General features: G+C 36.3%; 1 protein-coding gene across 1 annotated transcript in view; it reads left to right on the plus strand.

Moving 5' to 3' along the window:
- ZW10 (zw10 kinetochore protein) overlaps window positions 1-17,428 on the plus strand; it is a 32,637-nt gene extending 15,209 nt beyond the window's left edge. Inside the window, exons 8-16 of the mRNA XM_068555761.1 lie at window positions 2,785-2,948; window positions 3,854-4,036; window positions 6,828-7,066; window positions 9,117-9,188; window positions 11,269-11,438; window positions 12,281-12,411; window positions 12,985-13,116; window positions 13,903-14,105; window positions 16,821-17,428. Of these exons, the coding sequence (XP_068411862.1) occupies window positions 2,785-2,948; window positions 3,854-4,036; window positions 6,828-7,066; window positions 9,117-9,188; window positions 11,269-11,438; window positions 12,281-12,411; window positions 12,985-13,116; window positions 13,903-14,105; window positions 16,821-16,941 (1,415 nt within the window). The 3' untranslated portion in view covers window positions 16,942-17,428. The remainder of the gene's footprint in view (window positions 1-2,784; window positions 2,949-3,853; window positions 4,037-6,827; window positions 7,067-9,116; window positions 9,189-11,268; window positions 11,439-12,280; window positions 12,412-12,984; window positions 13,117-13,902; window positions 14,106-16,820) is intronic.
- Window positions 17,429-17,680: the final 252 nt, after the last annotated feature.

The raw sequence follows: 17,680 nt of genomic DNA on the forward strand, positions 1-17,680 counted from the left end.
GATCTATTTTTAAGGGATAAAAAAGTTACGTGTAAAATCTATGGCATGAACCCATTTTATAAAAAAGGAAGTAGCCCCTTATATGAATGTTATATTAGTTTGCTAGGGCTTCCATAACAAAGTTCCACAGGCTGTGTGGCTTAAACAATAGAAATTTATTCTCTCACAGTTTTGGAGGCTGGAAGTCCAAGATCAAGGTGTTAGTAGATTTGGTTTCTCCTGAGCCCCATCTCCTTGCCTTGCAGACAGCCTTCTTACTGTCCTCACATGGCCTTTCCTCTCTGTATGCTCATCCCTGGGGTCTCTCCTTTTCTTAAAAGGACACTAGTCATGGTGGATTAGGGCTCCACCGTTATGACCTATTTAAAGGCGAACACTGTCTCTGAGTGCAGTCACACTGGGGACTAGGGCTTCAACATATGAATTGTGGGGGACACAGTTTAGTCTATATCATGTGTCTGCATGCGTGCCTGCATGTGTGCGTGTGTGTATTATTAATGTAAGGGAGGAAGAATACAAACCAAACTCTTAACTCTGGTTACTTGGACGCAGAGAGAGAGAGATAAGCTTGTGGGTATGGAGAGGGAAAATTAGGCTTTTTCTTTGTAAACTTCAGTGGTGTTGGCTTTGTCACAACAAGCATATTTTGCTTTTGCCATGAATGATTTTCTAGAAAGTATACATTACTAAAATTTACCAAGAAATAGAGACTCTGAACATACAAGTAGTTGTAGAAGAAATTTGAAAGGTTGTTAAAGATTTTCCACTAAAAAGGCCACCATCAGGCACATACGGTTTATGGCTACATTCTAGGTACTCTTCAAATTACAGATAATCCCTTATATAATCAAGCTCTTTTGGTCAGTAGAAAAAGATGGATAAGTGCCCTAATTAATTTTTTAAAAACCAGCATAAATTTGCTACCAAAATGTACACACAGAGAAAATGTATGGAATGATTTTACCAAGTCATTTTATCGCTAGCTAAATTTACAAGCTCAGATCCCCTTAAAATCACATTTTTGGTTGGACATTTAATTGTGATTTCAGGTGACTAATTTTGTCAATTCTTCTTTGAGAGGAAACTTGACAAATTCCTAATGTATTTGTTGAAATTTCTCTTAATATTGTCTGCTTTATCATCTCAAAAATTTTTTTGCACAGCAAGAAAAGTTTTGTTTTGCTCTGTTTTAGCAAGCTGCAGCTGCCATTTATTGTAAAATTTGTGGCATATTTTCTTCCAGTCTGTATTTTCCTTTACTGTTCTTCTAGCTTCTGCACCTTCACTTGATTCTGCATCAATAGTGTACCTTAGTTTTAAATTTAAAAGTTTGTTTATAGTCATTTTCTTAAGCTAGAAAAATATATCATAGTGAAAATAATAAGCATTCCAATTTTACTACCGTTCTCAGTTTATTATAGGTATCACTGTAACCTGTGCTGTATGTGCAAAATATTCAAATAAATGCATTACAGTGTTACATTGGTGCATAGGAAAACAAAGTCATTCGAGTGGAATGAATCTGTTTACACTGACTGCATCGAAGGTGTGTTTATATGAAATACTAGAAGTGATACACATGCCTGATGTGAGCACTACAGCATACATAGTAGCTTACATGATGCGATGGTTAAAGTGAGACATAGTCTTTTCAAAGCAACAAAATTGTGTTTAACAGAAAAGTATTTTACGCTACTTCCTCTTTTTTTTTTTAGTTTAAAATTTAATTCAAAAAACGTACAGAGGTCCCATGTACTCTTCACCCAGTTTTCCCCAATGTTAGCATCTTGTGTAACCATAGTAGAGTATCAGAACCAGGAAATGGACTTTGGTATGATTCACAGAGCTTATTCAGATTTCTCCAGTTTTACTTGCACTCATTTGTGTGTGTGAATAGTTCTGTGCAATTTTATTACATGTGTAGATTCATGTAACTACCACCACAATCAAGATATAGAACTGTTCTATCACCACAAGGCTCCCTTGTGCTACCCATTATAACCACACACCCTTGCTTCCATTTTTAAACTTAATTTGAAATTGCTTAAAATGAAAAAAAAATTGAGTTCGTCAGTCACACCAGCCCCATTTCAAGTGCTCAGTAGCAAAATGTGGCTGTTTGCTCTCATATCGGACAGAGCAGGCCTAGACTTCAGCTATTGTAAGACATCTCAAGGCTCTGAGGTAATATGGTCACTTTCTTTTAAGGTTCTTATATATTGTTTAGTTAATTAATGATATATTCTAAATATAACTCCCTCAAAATGTGTTAGAAAAAGCCACCATAAAATATACCGTGGAAGAGATACCGAAGTATTCTGTTTGGTAGGCTAGATATTACGCTATAATGTAAGGTGTTTATTGATATTTTACTTAGGATAAACACTCAGATCCTTTGCAGAGATGAAAAAAGGATATTTATTATTAGAGAACTTGGACTTTATTCTAAACTAGTTTCAACTTGGTATGCAGAACTTCTGAGTGCTTCATATAATCAGATCTGTAGATTAGCAGTAGACGATTATGATGTAGATGGCTTAATACCTTATTGTTATAGAGAACAGGCAGTCATACAGTGCAGATGATTCATTTGAGCAGTGAAAATAAAATAATAATTGTGTGTCATGCTTTTCCCATGTAGTCAGTTGAGATAGCTATAGAATTATTCGTGCTGTTTTCTTCCCTGTCATCTTAAAATTAAAGAATTCTAGAAAACTAGGGAATTTGAGAATATGTCCAGACTGTGAATAGTTTCTCGTTTAAAACTTTTTCTTTTGAATTCAGATTTGCCTCTTGATGCTGACGTAGAAAATGAAAAAACATCTAAGATCATGTTGGCTGAGATGCTTGGTGACATGATCTGGGAGGACTTGTCCGAGTGCCTCATTAAAAATTGTTTGGTTTATTCTATCCCAACAAATAGCAGCAAGTTACAGCAGTATGAAGAGGTAAGAGCAGAGGTGTCACAGGTTTGAAGAGACCATAAGTTCCTGTTGGTGTCATTTGTTTACCTTGGAGATCTTTTGTTCTTTAGTGACATCTTTAAGAAAATTATTCATAAAGTGTGGAGGCAAATTCCCTCTGACTTCATGTCTCTTCTGGCTTCCTACCTTTTGATTGGGTGGGGAAGTACGTTTTGTTATTAAGTACATTTTCTTTAGTAAGATACTTTTGAAAATCAATTGTTTTTCTATTTGTGTCAGCTATAGTAGCTACTATGTGACACTTTACTTTTTGGCTTCTTTTTAGTGTTTGCTCAAACACTACAATAAGCACAATAGTCCCCCTTTATCTCTGGGGCTATGTTCCAGTTCCCCCAGCGAAGGCCTGAACCTGTGGAGAGTACTGAACCACATATGTACTATGTTTTTTCCTATACTAATGGGCAGGTAGTGTATATAGCATGGATATGCTGGACAAAAGGATGATTCATGTCCTGGGCAAGACAGAGCAGGACGGCGCAATATTTCATCATTTACTCAGAACAGCACACAGTTTAACACTTAGGAATTGTTTGTTTCTGGAATTTTCCATTTAATATTTTCAGACCATGGTTGACTGTGGGTAATTGAAGCCGAGGATAAGGGGGGACCTTCTGTCTATTTATTTAAAAATGTTTGCACCTTTACTAAGCGGAGTCCAAAACTTCTAATGAAGATGCTCTTCCTAATGAATTTAAGGCTAGAAAAAATGAATAATATTTTTATACCTAGTAATTGATGGTCTTTTCTAAAACTTAAATGACCAGCTGGTCCTTGTTCTTTCCTATACATTGGATTTGAAATTTTAGTATTGGAAAGGAACATATGTATTTGATTCTTTTCCTTTTTTTTCTCTTGCGTTTCTTTCTCAGATCATACAGTCCACTGAAGAATTTGAAAATGCCTTAAAGGAGATGAGTTTTTTAAAAGGAAGCACTACTGATTTGCTGAAATACGCCCGTAACATCAATTCTCATTTTGCTAACAAGAAGTGTCAGGATGTGATTGTGGCAGCTAGAAACCTAATGACCTCTGAGATTCACAACACTGTGAAGGTATTGGGGGGTTACAGGGTGTTACCTTGTATTAGGAAGCTGCTCATTTTTGAGATGATTATGGTAGAGTGGAAGAGCACTGACCGTTGCTGAGCTCATTGAGGCGAGTTATTCATCTTCTTAAACATTAGTTTTCTCATCTTTAAAGGGGCCCTAATTCCTACCTCTTTTATAGGGTATTGTGGGGTCCAGATGAGATAATGCACATAAAAGCATTGTATAAATTAAAAAAGTCTACGTGAATGTAATAGATTACTGTTGTTGAAATCAGAGAGTATATCAACCTATAGAGTTTTCTCAACTTTATCACTTGAATTCTTAGTATACAATTTCGTGACAGGTATTGTTATATCCAGAGATTATATCCTGTTGTGAAATGTTGACTTTATCGGTTAGGCTAATAGAGGTGCTAGTTTTGAAGTTAATAAAAACAAACAAAAAGATGTGCTCTTTGTATGGTATAAACAATTATCTGTAAAATCCGTGGACAAATTAATTTGCGTTGAGGGTAATTTACTCCTTTGACCTTAGATAATTCTGTGTATTTTTTTTAACATCTTACATATATAAAATAATATTTGACAAATGTAAGGTGTTACTTAGATTAAAAGAAGACCTACACTAAAGTAATCCCTTAATAGAAAATTCCTCAGCCATTTATCTGTTATCTCTGAGAGGACCGCACTCTTCCTCCCTCTGTCCTTTCTGTCATCCCCCACTTTCCTGGGGGTAGGTACCCTGTTATAGTGTCCACTTCAGTAAAATATTAAATTAGCCATTTGAGGTGCACAGATATTAACACATTTTGATGTAATCTTGGGTTGTTAAGGGAGCCGAAATGCACTCAGTACCGGGAACTGGGCTGCAGGTTTTTTTCACATGAATATCACTTATGTCACTCTTGTGCACAGAATCCAGTGGCTTCCCATCTCATTCAGAGAAAGACCCAGTAGTCTTGCAGTGGCCTGCACGGCCTCCTGTGAACTGTCCCCTTGTTGCCTCTCTGACTCCATCTCCTATTGCATTCCTCTTCAGTCACTCTGCTCATTTGCCAGGCCGACTCGGCTGCAGAACTTTTGAACCTCTTTTTCCCTCTGCTTGGAATATTACCACAGACTTCCTCCCTTTCCTGACCACTCTTTTAAGATTGTGACCTCCCACTATTTCCTGTACTCTTTCCTTGCTTTATTTTTCTTCATATCACTTATTATCAGTAAATATTCTATATGAATTATTTATTGTTTTCCCCCACTAGAAAATAAGCTCTATGAGGGCAGGGTTGGTTGTTTTTTTTTTCCTGTTTGTTTTGTTCTTTACTGTTTTGTTTACTGTTGTATCTGTAGCATCAAGAAAATACCTGGTGCATACTACTATGTACTTAGTAAATATTTGGTAAATGAATTAATATATATCCCATTAACTCTGTTATAACTCCTTGTTATAAATAGGATTGTTACTAGATCACTTTGTGACTCTGGGCTAAATCTTTTAACCTTGTTGGACCTCATTTTCCTCTTCTGTAATATGACAGAATTGAACTAGATAATCTCTGAGCTCCCTATTCAACTAGTTCTGACATTTTATAAGACTGTATTTTCCCCCCCAAGTACCCAAATCCTAATGATGTAGCTTCCCCTAGATCAGAGCTTCTCAGCAGTGCCACTGTTGACATTTGCGGCCAGATAATTCTTTGCTCTGGGGGCCTGTCCTGTAGGATGTTTAGTAGCATCCCTAATCTCTACCCACTAGATGCCAGCAGCACCTCTCCCGGTTGTGATGTTTGTATTCTCATTTAAATGTCGTAACAGCCCTATGAAGTAGACATTATTATACCATTTTACAGATGGCAAATCTGATGACTTAAACATTTTTATTAGACTTGGAATTAGACTAATAATTAGTCTAAGTAATTATTAACTAATTAATAAGTTAATTAGACTTGGAATTAGACTAATAATTAGTCTAATATTAGACTTCTTCTGTCAGAAATTTTCCATAGAGGTCCAGTATGTGCAGAGCAGAACTGCTCTTCTTGCAGTAGGAACCTGCTGCTTCCACCTGCTTAATCTCTCCTTTTATTGGCCCCTGAGGCATCTTTGAGAAGCAAGGCTTGAAAACCATTATTGTAGTGCAGTTTCTTCATATTACATTGAGAAAATTGAGGTCAAGAGAGGTTAAATGACTTTGTTAAAAGTTAGGGTAGAAAATATCACTGATGTTTTCAAGCTAGAAGCCTAGAGTTCTTTCCTTTAGTCTTGACCAAGTCTGGGTATTTTCATTCTGTATAAATGTTAGGGAAGCGTTTTTGGTTTTTGTTTGGAATTTTGTTTTTAAGAGCAGTATAAGCTAGCCTGAATGTGTTGTTTCTTTGAGTAAGGCAACACATGTTTCTGGTGGGAAATAATTTGTTTAATGACAGTGGAACACAAGTCATACTGTTGTGTGTTAATCTAATAGTCTAATCTGAGAAAGAAGATTTTTGAAGGTCCTTTCATTTACCTGAAGTCTTGGGCCAGTTTCACAGCTTTGCTGTTTCCACCAAGAGTGAGAGTGCACAGAAGAACTAGAAGAATGGCACAGTAAAGGGATTGCTTATTTCTTATGATGTGCTTTCACCCAAGATTGAGTAGTCATTAAAGTACTGCCCTGTTTACTCAAATCTTTTAATTATTCTGTAGATCCACAGCTTAATCATCATGGAAGCAACTGGTATCTTATTCCTCACTGTATGCTTGCATTTGGATTATTCTAAGGACAATGCATTTTCTTTGTTTCTGTATTTGACTCTTAGATTACTCCTGCTTCTAAGATAAGTGTGCCAGATTTACCTAGTCCTGCTGAGGATGACAAGCTACAAGTACAGAAAGTGTCCACAACTCAGTACAACGAAGTGATGAATTTAGACCCTGAAAATACGTTGGACCAACATTCCTTTTCTTTGCCCACATGCCGCATCAGTGAATCTGTGAAGAAATTAATGGAACTTGCCTATCAGACTTTACTGGAGGCAACAACTAGCAGTGATCAATGGTACGAGTTCTGAGTCCCCTGAAAATGTCAATGACTTGGTTAAATGTATATCTAAACTAGACATTTATTAAGAAAATTAACTGGAATTCTTTGGGTTTTCTTATTAGTTAATATTTTTTTCCCTAGAGAAAAGTATAGTACACAGGTATGTATTGATAATTAACTTTTATTTACAATAACATATAATCTTACAACAAGGTATGAGAAATAAAAGCATTGTATGGATGGACAAATGGGTTTGACATTAAAAATTGTTAATCACTTTTTAACAAAAAGCTCTTTAATTTTTGTTTACTTTTAACTTTATTTGACTTCAATGATATTACATGAGAAAGTGCTTGTGAAGAACTTAGAATGCTACCTGGGAAATAATTAATACTCAGATGTTTATCAGTATTGGTGATGGTGGTCTTAGTGATAGTTGTACCATCTGTTTCAGCATGCTCTGGCCCTTTAGCTTGACGTTCATTTTACCTTTTGAAATCTAGGCCCTAATTAATTTACATTTTAAATGTTAATTTTAAAGCAATAATAGTTTGTTGGGCAGCCAAAGGTAGAAGGAAAAGAATGGAATGCACCAAAGTTCTGATTTCTCCCTTTCAAGAAGATTTCTTCTAATCAATATTGTATTCAAGGTACCCAAACTCAATCCATATACTTGCACATTTGTACTGAATCTCTTTTTGTTTAGTAGGCTCTTCCCCTACTCCTAAACTTTATAAATTGAGGAGAAAATGGTAGCCAGTAGCCCAAGTTGATTATAGAGCAGATTTACAAAAGCCTCTTTAGTTTGGATCTGTGTGTAGTAGTATTTTTACTTTTCATCCTCATAGTAGAAAACAGTTTCAATTAGGGCTTGACTTAAATTGCGTCTTCCGATGGGCTTCTGGAGTTTCAGTTTTTATCTCCATGTACAAACTAACCCCTTTATTTCATTCTGCTCTAGAAAGAACATGTTCACTAAGATACTTCCATGACTTTAATGAATCATTATATTCACAAGTCCATCCAGTTTTAAATCTAAGTAGGAAGAAAAATACATGTAAAAGGAATTATGCACTCCTTTGGCAGAATAATATAGGAGTGACTATTTCATTACATGGCATTCACTTGAAATGTACCAGACCAGAAGTTAGGGATGCAAGGCAATTTTTCCTAAGAGAATATCAAACAATATTTTTGTATACTGAATGTCTATGGACATTCTTCCCACCAAAAAAATAGTTTTAACAGGATAAACAAAAACACAACTACATCATAACAACTCACTTTTCCTATTATCAAACTTCAAACAGCAACACATGCAACAAAAATAACATGAAATAATTTAGTCAGGTATCATAGTAATCAAGTTATAACAGTGTTTTGGGGTATAGTGACCATGACTAATTTTTAAAAATTATTTGTGGGATTCCTGTGATGTATTCAAGGTACATAGTTTAAGATATTCTTATGTAGAAGTAAGCTACACAAACCTTATATTTGCTCTTCCTAAGTGCTTTTTAATAATAATCTTTAGGTGTTCTAAGACCAGATTTAAAGGGCAAGAAAACTTGAGGTTGGATTCTATCCTAGAAATGTTGATTCATCTCCTTGCATTGGGGTGAGAAGGAGGGAAGGTGGAGGCTGAAAGGCAAACTGGTTCCGACAGCACCAGTGAGTGCCTTTATTGATACCTTGCCCTTTGCAGAGTGTGTCAGTGAGTAGGTGACATTTGCTCGAGGCTTAGCTCCATTTGTTACTGAAGGGATACTCTGGGTACTGGCAGAACACAAATTGATAAATGGAAAAGAGGCTTTGGGTTGAATGCTGCTATTCTTAATATTATTCATGGGTCCAGGTTTTTAGACCTGCAGTGTAGTTAGTGAATACCGGCTGAGAATCTATGCCATCTAGAGGAATGGTGTTCTCAGCAGTGACCAAGGCAGCTGTTCTCTCCAGCTGTAGTTTTAGCTGCTGACTCTCACTGCAGGTGCACTGAGTTTGAATTTTTTTTCTCATTGCCAATATATCCTTATGCATTTCTGTTGAAACTGTGTTTTCCTTTTAGTGCTGTTCAACTTTTCTACTCAGTGAGGAATATCTTCCATTTGTTCCATGATGTTGTACCAACATATCACAGGTATGTGCCACTGTGTCCGACTTCTGTGTAATATTGTAGGTCAAAAATGTTTGTGAGTCAGGTTAAAACCAGTAATTTTATATTCCCACCAAAGATAATTGGTTACTAAAATTCACAATAAAATGCACTAAACATTTACATTACATGTTTAAAGGACATTGGTCATTTATTAATAAATTAATAAGGGTACTATAATCTTGCAGTATAGTAGGTGACACAGATTTAAAGACTCAAAAGGACTTTACCCTGTTACTGATGGTAGGTACTTGCAGAACTGCCTCACTTTATTTGGTTACAAAACAAAAAGGTCATCCATCACTCCATATTGCTATCCAGTAAACATCCCACATTTTCCTTTGGCATTCATAGCTTTGCAGACTTAATACCACAAGAGATTGCTATTTAACTGTCGATCAGCCGCTCTTAGCAATCTTAAGCTGTATTTACCTAATGTCTTGGTTTTTTAAGGTTTCTCTTAACATTAATCTGAGAAGTTACTCATAACTTTAAGCCTCCAGGAGTTCTCTCTGTTATCCAAATTAAGTGTTTTGGATAACTTTTACAAATGTTTTAAATAATATGTCAACAAAGCTATTCCTTAGTCAAGGACTCTGGTTTCAAAGAAAAAAATCAGTTTATTGTTTGTAGTATTTTTTAGTTCAGATTTTTGAACAATTGAGATGTTTTTAAGTAGGACCAGTTATTGTTTTTGTTCTAAAAGACAGCTTATTTATTGTAAACATTATTTTTATTTGTATTCTCTTTGCTGTGGCTTAAAACTTTTATTTCACTATCTACTTAGGTAAAGGAAAAAAAACATCTTCGGGTCAGCTAATAGCCACGTCCTTGGGGATTCAGAGACAGTTGGCTTAGGGGTTTTCATGCTTAGAAACATTTTTCACACTGGTGTGGAGTTAGATTTCCCTCTTTTTCCCCATTGTATGATCTGGGAACTTTATGCTAGACCAGTGGTTTATAAACTTCAGTGTGTGTCAGAATCACCAGGAAACCTTGTTAAACTACAGACTGCTGGATCCCATGCCTGAGGTGTCTGATCAGTAGGGCTGGGGTAAAGCCTAGAATTTTTAACAAATTTCCAGGTGATGCTGATGTTGTTTGTCAGGGGACCACACTTTGAGAACCGCCGTTCTAGATTAGAGTTCGCAGCTTTGGCAATATTTTAGAGTCTTTTATGGACCTTTAAGAATATATATTTGCTTAGGCCCTACCCATAGAGATTTTGATTTATAGGTATGGTTTAAGATTCAACACATCTCTCTTTTTTAAAGCCCTACGATGATTCTGATGTGTAGCCCAAATTGAGGACAACTGTCTTAGATTGTTAGTTTCCAGTTTTGTATATTCTAGCCTGACATTGAATCAGCAAACCAGGAAGTATTAATTGAATGACTGCTAGTGGATATGTAGCAGAGGTATAAGACAAGATCTCTTCCCAAGCTGGGTAGGTAGACTAATATGTGCAGAAGAATTAGAGCAGTGATTTTCAATCTTCTATGAAAATTTAAAATCACATGGGAAGATTTTAAAACATATAAATGCCCTGGCTTCACTCAGAGGTTGTGATTTAATTTGTTTGGGGTGAAGTCTAAGCGTCTCGATATTAAAATTTCTCAAGTGACCCTGATCTGTAGCCAGCTTTGAAAACTAGTGAATTAGAAAATAGTTGAGTGCTTCATTATACAAATGAAATGGGAATTTGGAGAAAGGGGAAGCAAACCTGTATTTCCACAGACTTATCAGTGTTAGATTTCAAGGGAATTATGATGTACAGCTATGCCAGGTTTCTAGTATAAAGAGTTGACACAGGTAAACATCTTGATTCCCATGTTCTTTTTTGTTAATCACTAGGATAGTTTTAAAGGATAAGGTCCCATGCAGGCAGAACAACCTCAGTGACTGAGTGGGAGTGGGAGTGATGAGGTTATGCCTTGTTATGTACAGCATTTATACAGTAGACAATGATTAACACCTAGAAATACATTAAAAGAGTAACTTTTCATCAACCCCAACTTCAATAACAGGAGATTTCTTTCTTTTCCTACTCTTCCTCCTGAACTAGGGAGAACCTTCAAAAACTGCCCCAGTTGGCTGCCATTCACCATAACAACTGTATGTATATTGCTCACCACTTGCTGACCCTCGGGCATCAGTTCAGATTACGTCTTGCCCCCATTCTGTGTGATGGCACTACTACTTTTGTGGATCTTGTACCTGGCTTCAGGAGACTTGGTAACTGATACTTTAAATTTAGGAATCATATTGATAATGCAGCTTATCAGACTAGTATCTTTGTAATTTATGAATGCAGCAGTTAGAAATTAGGTGGTGGTCCTGAGCTGTATTGGAAAGTGGGAGGGCATTTAATTTGCAGGTGTTCCCAGTTATTTAGTTTTATAAAGTGAATGCAGTCTTTTGAAAGCATTACTTTTTCATGACGTGATTTCATGGTACATTAGTGTTCCAGACTGCATTGCTGGTGTGCAGTGAATTCACCAAATCAGAGTTATGTCAGTAGAGTGACACATACTAAGATGTAGTGTGACAATTCTGTTAGCATTGTTGGTAAGAGCTCACTAATGACAGTGCTTATTCTTTTGCAAAACCTCAAACTAGCTCCCTTCTCTTCTACCTCCCTTAGCTTTACTTCTGATTATTAAAAATCAAAAGAAATGAAATGTGGGGTAAGTCAGTAATGATAGCCTAAGAAAAGCAGAGAATCTATATGATTTACTTAGCTTTTCAATTCCTGACTTTTCCCTTAGGTGGTGTAGATATATCAGAAAAATAAGCAGTTACTTCTGCTGTATAAGCAGTTTTTCTTATCTGACTCTGGACAAACTGTTGGAAAAGACTTACTATCCTGAGGGTGGGCTTGGAGGGACTGGCTAATGTATTAGAAGTGATGTTTCTAGTAACCTTAGGGCAACCTTATAATGTTATCTAACAAGCAGTTGTTTTCAAATAGGCAAAATCAGATATTTGGTTCATGCTTGTCTCTCCTCTTCCACCCTGGTTTTGCACTGTGTAATTGAACAACTTTTAGAATTCTTTATTCTCTTTTCTTATTATAGGGACAGAGTGTTTTTTGGCCCAAATGCGGGCACAGAAAGGAGAACTCCTGGAAAGATTATCAAGTGCTAGAAACTTTTCAAACATGGACGATGAGGACAATTATTCTGCAGCAAGTAAAGCAGTCCGACAGGTGGGAGGCTGTTGTTCCCTCTGGAATTTGTACTCTTTCTTTAGATGCTCCCCACCTTGTTTTTTAAGCAGCAAAGAGTATGTAACAGGTAGCTCAGTTCATTCCCCAGAACTCCCATTGGAAAATGTGGCTACCGTTTACAGTCTTGTTTACGATCTTTCCCTTCCCCTACCCCACCAAGTCAACAGGAAGCTATCTTCCCATCAAGCCACTAGTGATGGGAATAATAAGTCTGTCATAGCAAGTATTTAACCCATGAACTTAGGTTTGGGAAATTTGAAATACTAGCTTTCATCTTAGAAAAATGCCTCTCTCTCCTAAGTGACTTATCTTTTTACTAGCTTTCCCATCCTCAGAATAAGTCAGTTTTTCATCTAGCAGAGATATCACTAGGGTGAAATATTCAAGAAGCACATGTTCCTGATTACTTTACCTCACCGTGATATAACACCTCTTCTCCCATACACACACACACACACACACACACAAGCACGCACACAATAAATGTAAATCTAGAAAAATGTGAGTTGTAACAATCTCTCTTCCATGTAAATATTTGTATTCTTCTGACAGGTACTGCACCAACTAAAGAGACTTGGAATTGTGTGGCAGGATGTCCTGCCAGTGAACATATATTGCAAGGCTATGGGGACTTTACTCAGTACAACAATTTCTGAGATCATTGGCAGAATCACTGCCCTAGAGGTAAGGGCCATTAGATGTCTCACCAGACTTGAGATGCAGTATTGTCACTTTCCTAAGGAAGTGATGTTGAAGTCTCATTTTTAGTCAACACAGATGGTGGAAGAAATTGTTCATGTTTCATGTCTAACTCATTATACTGTTATTTTTTTCACTTTTATCTTAATTCTGTTTTGCTGGAGACTTGCTAATCTCTCTCTTTCATACCTATATAAGAAAGTAGGATTACGCTGCTTCTCCATCTAGCATCTGTGTAAATTATGAATGAGGAGGTTGGAAATGGGGCAGTGCTCCCAAAATGTAAAGTATGAAGTCATACATACTTAACATGTACGTGAACTAAATAATTTAATTTAGTAAAGTGAAATGCAGCCTTGTGCAGGTACCACTCTACCAACACACTCGTGAGGTTGGGACTATATGTGTGATCCTACAGGAAAGTTGCCTGGACTCTGCCAACTGATACCTCTAAAGTATAGACTGGCTAAACCCTTGTGATAACAATCCCTGCTTTGCAGCAAACTGCACCACATTCTGTTGGAGAAATGGATTTTTTCATGCAGGCAAACTGAATTACCGACAATCTGTTGAAACATATTTTGTGTCATTCTAGCTTTAGGAGTATTGTCAGAACTGATGAAATCTAGGGTCTAGTAAGTCGTGCTAAATTGGTTGGAAAACATCTTGCTGTGGCTGACCCCCTGAATAGTATACACCAAAGATCTGCTTTTTACTTACTACTAAGCTGGCCCAATTCTGTTCTGTTGTGTTCCCTTTGTGCAAAATCAGGACATCTCTACTGAGGATGGTGATAGATTGTATTCCTTATGCAAAACAGTGATGGATGAAGGACCTCAAGTATTTGCACCTCTGTCTGAAGAAAACAAGAACAAGAAATATCAAGAAGAGGTTCCGGTCTACGTGCCAAAATGGATGCCATTCAAAGAATTGATGATAATGTTACAAGCCAGCCTGCAAGAAATTGGAGATCGGTGGGTAAAATCCTTCTATAGGATTTATATATCTCTTCACAGCTATAAAAGAGTATTAGTGCCATTAAGAGCAGTGCTTCTCTATGTTTCTTAATATTACTCAGGAAAGTTTCATATTGAGTAGCAGTAGGTGGGGCCTTTGCATGGTCTATCATAGTGTGGATCTCATGACCACTTTCTCATATTTGATAACGTAAAGACTTCTTGTTTCTATTATTTTGGTCTTGAGCATGTTGTTTTGTCATGCTGTACGTATGATCTTGTACTTCTTGCACTTACAAGGAGTACAGCCATCTGACACCTGGATGGAAATTCTTGCCCATTTAAATCAGCAGTGGATGCATTTTAAGGTTGGCTTTGATATGTTAACAGAGAAGTGACTTTTATCTGTAAGAATATTCAGCATCAAACCATTGTTTGATTGACCAGCAGTTTTTCTACAGGGAGTAAAGTAGTTTTAGAGATTCAGCACCACACACGTAGAAAGGATTCATCTTTTCTTAAATATAGTAGATGATGTTTTCTCTCAATACCATCAGTTAATGTTGCTGTGCTCTGTAATTGTATGCTATGTCGTATCATACTGAGTGTGTGAAGGTCATTAATACTGTGCAAAAACAGGATAGATGTGGGCTAGTTATACATCTTTGGATGCTTTTATTATTGTCTTGGTATATTTTTAACAAGCATGCATACCTTGTATAGGGAACTCACTGAATAGGCATTAAGGTCCATATCCATCCCTATAACTACTTGTCTATCTACTTTGGCTTGGTTTATTATAGATGCCCAATTACATTAGACTAGTTGTCCTAGATGTGTCTGAGTTGTTCCCAGCAAATATTATCCATTCTAAAACAAGGTAAATGAGATTTTTTGCTTGAAAAAAAAAATCACATCAAAATACCTCTGACTACATTTAGTATAAAATTTGATTTATTCATTTGTTATTTACAAGTCCTTAGTGAGTTATGTCTTCAGGTAAGACTCCAGAGGGCAGCAGATAAGAATTTTTCTTTCTGCTGTTAAAGGGCCCGCTTGCAGCCCAAGAATGATCGTTAATTCTTTGTTATGAGAAAAATTACAATACTGATATATCTCAGCTTCTTTTCTTCTGCCTAGGAAGATTTTTTTTCCTCCTAGAGATTTCAGTAAATATAAGGATAATAACTAATTGAGAAACATTTTTTTACCAAGGAAACTATCTCCAGCTGTGTAGTTTAAACATTTAAAAATTATAAAATATGCATATGAAAGAGTACAGTATATATAACATATATTCACAGTTTAAAATAAAAAGTGAAATGAATGTTCATGTACCTATTACTCAGCTTAAGAAAAATATTACCACTACCTTTGAAGACCCTTATCTACCCTTTTCCAAATCATCCTCACTAGAGGGGTAACCACTATCTTGAATTTTGTGTTATTTATCTCCTTGCTTTTCTTTATAGTTTTACCACATTTGCACATATCCCTAAATGGAGTCTTCTATAACTTGCTTCTTTTGTTCAGAAAATTCTTTTGTGAAGGTATCTGTAGCTGCAGTTCATTTTCACTGCTGTATCATATTCCATTATATAAATATTTCATAGTTTTTTAAAAAAACTGAGTTATAATTAACATACAATATTATATTAGTTTCAGGTGTACAACATAGTGATTTGATATTTTTATACATTATGAAACGATCACAACAGTAAGATCAGTTACCATCCATCACCAAAGTTGTTACAATATCATTGACTATATTCCTCATGTGTATGTTACATCCCTGCCCGTGACTTATTTATTTTATAGATGCATGTTTCATGGTTTATCCTGTTGCTTCACATTTTCACCAGTATTTGGTATTATCAGACTTAAAAGTTTTTGTTAGTCTAATTGCTATGAAATGGTAGCCCATTGTCATTTTAATTTATATTTCCCTAAATTCTAATGACATTGAGCATCTTTTCAGTGATCATTTTTCTTCTATTGTAAAATGCCTGTTTATATTTTTTTTATGTTGGGACTCTGTGTGTGGTTTTTTTTTTTGAAGTATAGTTGATGCACAGTATTATTAGGTTACAGGTATACAATATAGTGATTCACAATTTTTGAAGGTTATACTCTCTTTATAGTTATTATTGGCTATATTTCCTATGTTGTACAATATAGCCTTGAGGCTTATTTTATACACAATAGTTTGTACCTCTTAGTCCCCTACCTCTAAATTCCTCCTCCCCGCTTCCCTCTCCCCACTGGTAACCACTGGTTTGTTCTCTGTATCTCTGAGCTAGTCATATTTTTTACCCTTTATTCTACGGGGTTGTTTGTGATTTCATATGTATTTTTTATACCTCTCCTTTGTCAGTTAAAATGTGTTGCCTGTGGTTCACTTTTTAAAGTAGTTACAGATCCCATTACTCTATATAACCATGTGAGGATGTGGTCATAATTGTCAAGTTCAAACGGGCTTAGTGAGTATAGAATGAGGGAGAACAGTTTTATCTTCCTAACTTGGTCTCTTAGTCTGTCTATGCTGTTACCAAAATGCAGCCAAGAAGCAGAAGATGTCAAAGGTACTGACTGGTAGATTCGTAAAGAAGGGGAAGAATGCCAGGATTTGTTCTATTTCCATTTTAAGCAAATACACTTTTGGGATCAAGTACGCAATTTAAAAATCTGGCTCATACTTAATAGGAAATAGAAATTGTGTTTTTCATTTTGCAGGTGGGCAGATGGAAAAGGGCCCTTGGCTGCTGCGTTCTCTTCCAGTGAAGTAAAAGCTTTAATTCGTGCCTTGTTCCAGAACACAGAAAGAAGAGCGGCTGCCCTTGCCAAGATTAAATAGCTCCATCTTCCTGAGAAAGCTGTGTCTTGAGCAGGTGGATTCCTTTCTTGGCATAATTAGTCTTCAGAGACTTCTTGGAATTACCTGTTGGTTTTGGTGAACTGATATATCATGGAAGTTTGATTTCACCTAAGAACGCCTTACCTCCTGGCCTGTATGAGGTTTTGTTGAAGAACTGGATGTTAGGATAAGATGTCAAATTAAGCACCTCAATTTGTTGTCTTTTTAGCCACCCTCCCTTCATAAGAAACTATAGGGTGACGTTGTTTCATGTTGCTTCCAGGGCCCTCTGGGAACTGTATCCATTGAAAATATAAGCCCTGGCCTTGGATCAAGGAATCCAGGTCATTCCAAGAGTCAGGATAAAGAATTTGTGAGAGATGGGAGATATATTTTGGAGGGCAAGGGAACCATAAATTGGTCTTGCAGGAATTAAGAAGACTTCCTTCAATATTTCTTTCCAATAAATAATGCTTTTCAGAGTTAAGGGTGAGTGTCTTTAATAACATGGGGACTTTGACAAAAGAGACCATCAAGTTTTCCTATCTTTTGTGCCATTCTTTTTATCGATATTTATGATCCTCACAGAGGACTCACTGACTTACTGTCTTTCTACATGACACTATCTGATAATTTAACATTTCTTTCAGTATAAATTTTTGGCACTTTTTGCTATTTCAACTAAATTATATATTTTTTCTGGCTGAGCCACGTGGGTTGCAGGATCTTAGCTCTCCTA

This window comes from Eschrichtius robustus, chromosome 11 (assembly GCF_028021215.1).
Source record: "Eschrichtius robustus isolate mEscRob2 chromosome 11, mEscRob2.pri, whole genome shotgun sequence".
Classification (NCBI taxonomy): Eukaryota; Metazoa; Chordata; class Mammalia; order Artiodactyla; family Eschrichtiidae; genus Eschrichtius; species Eschrichtius robustus.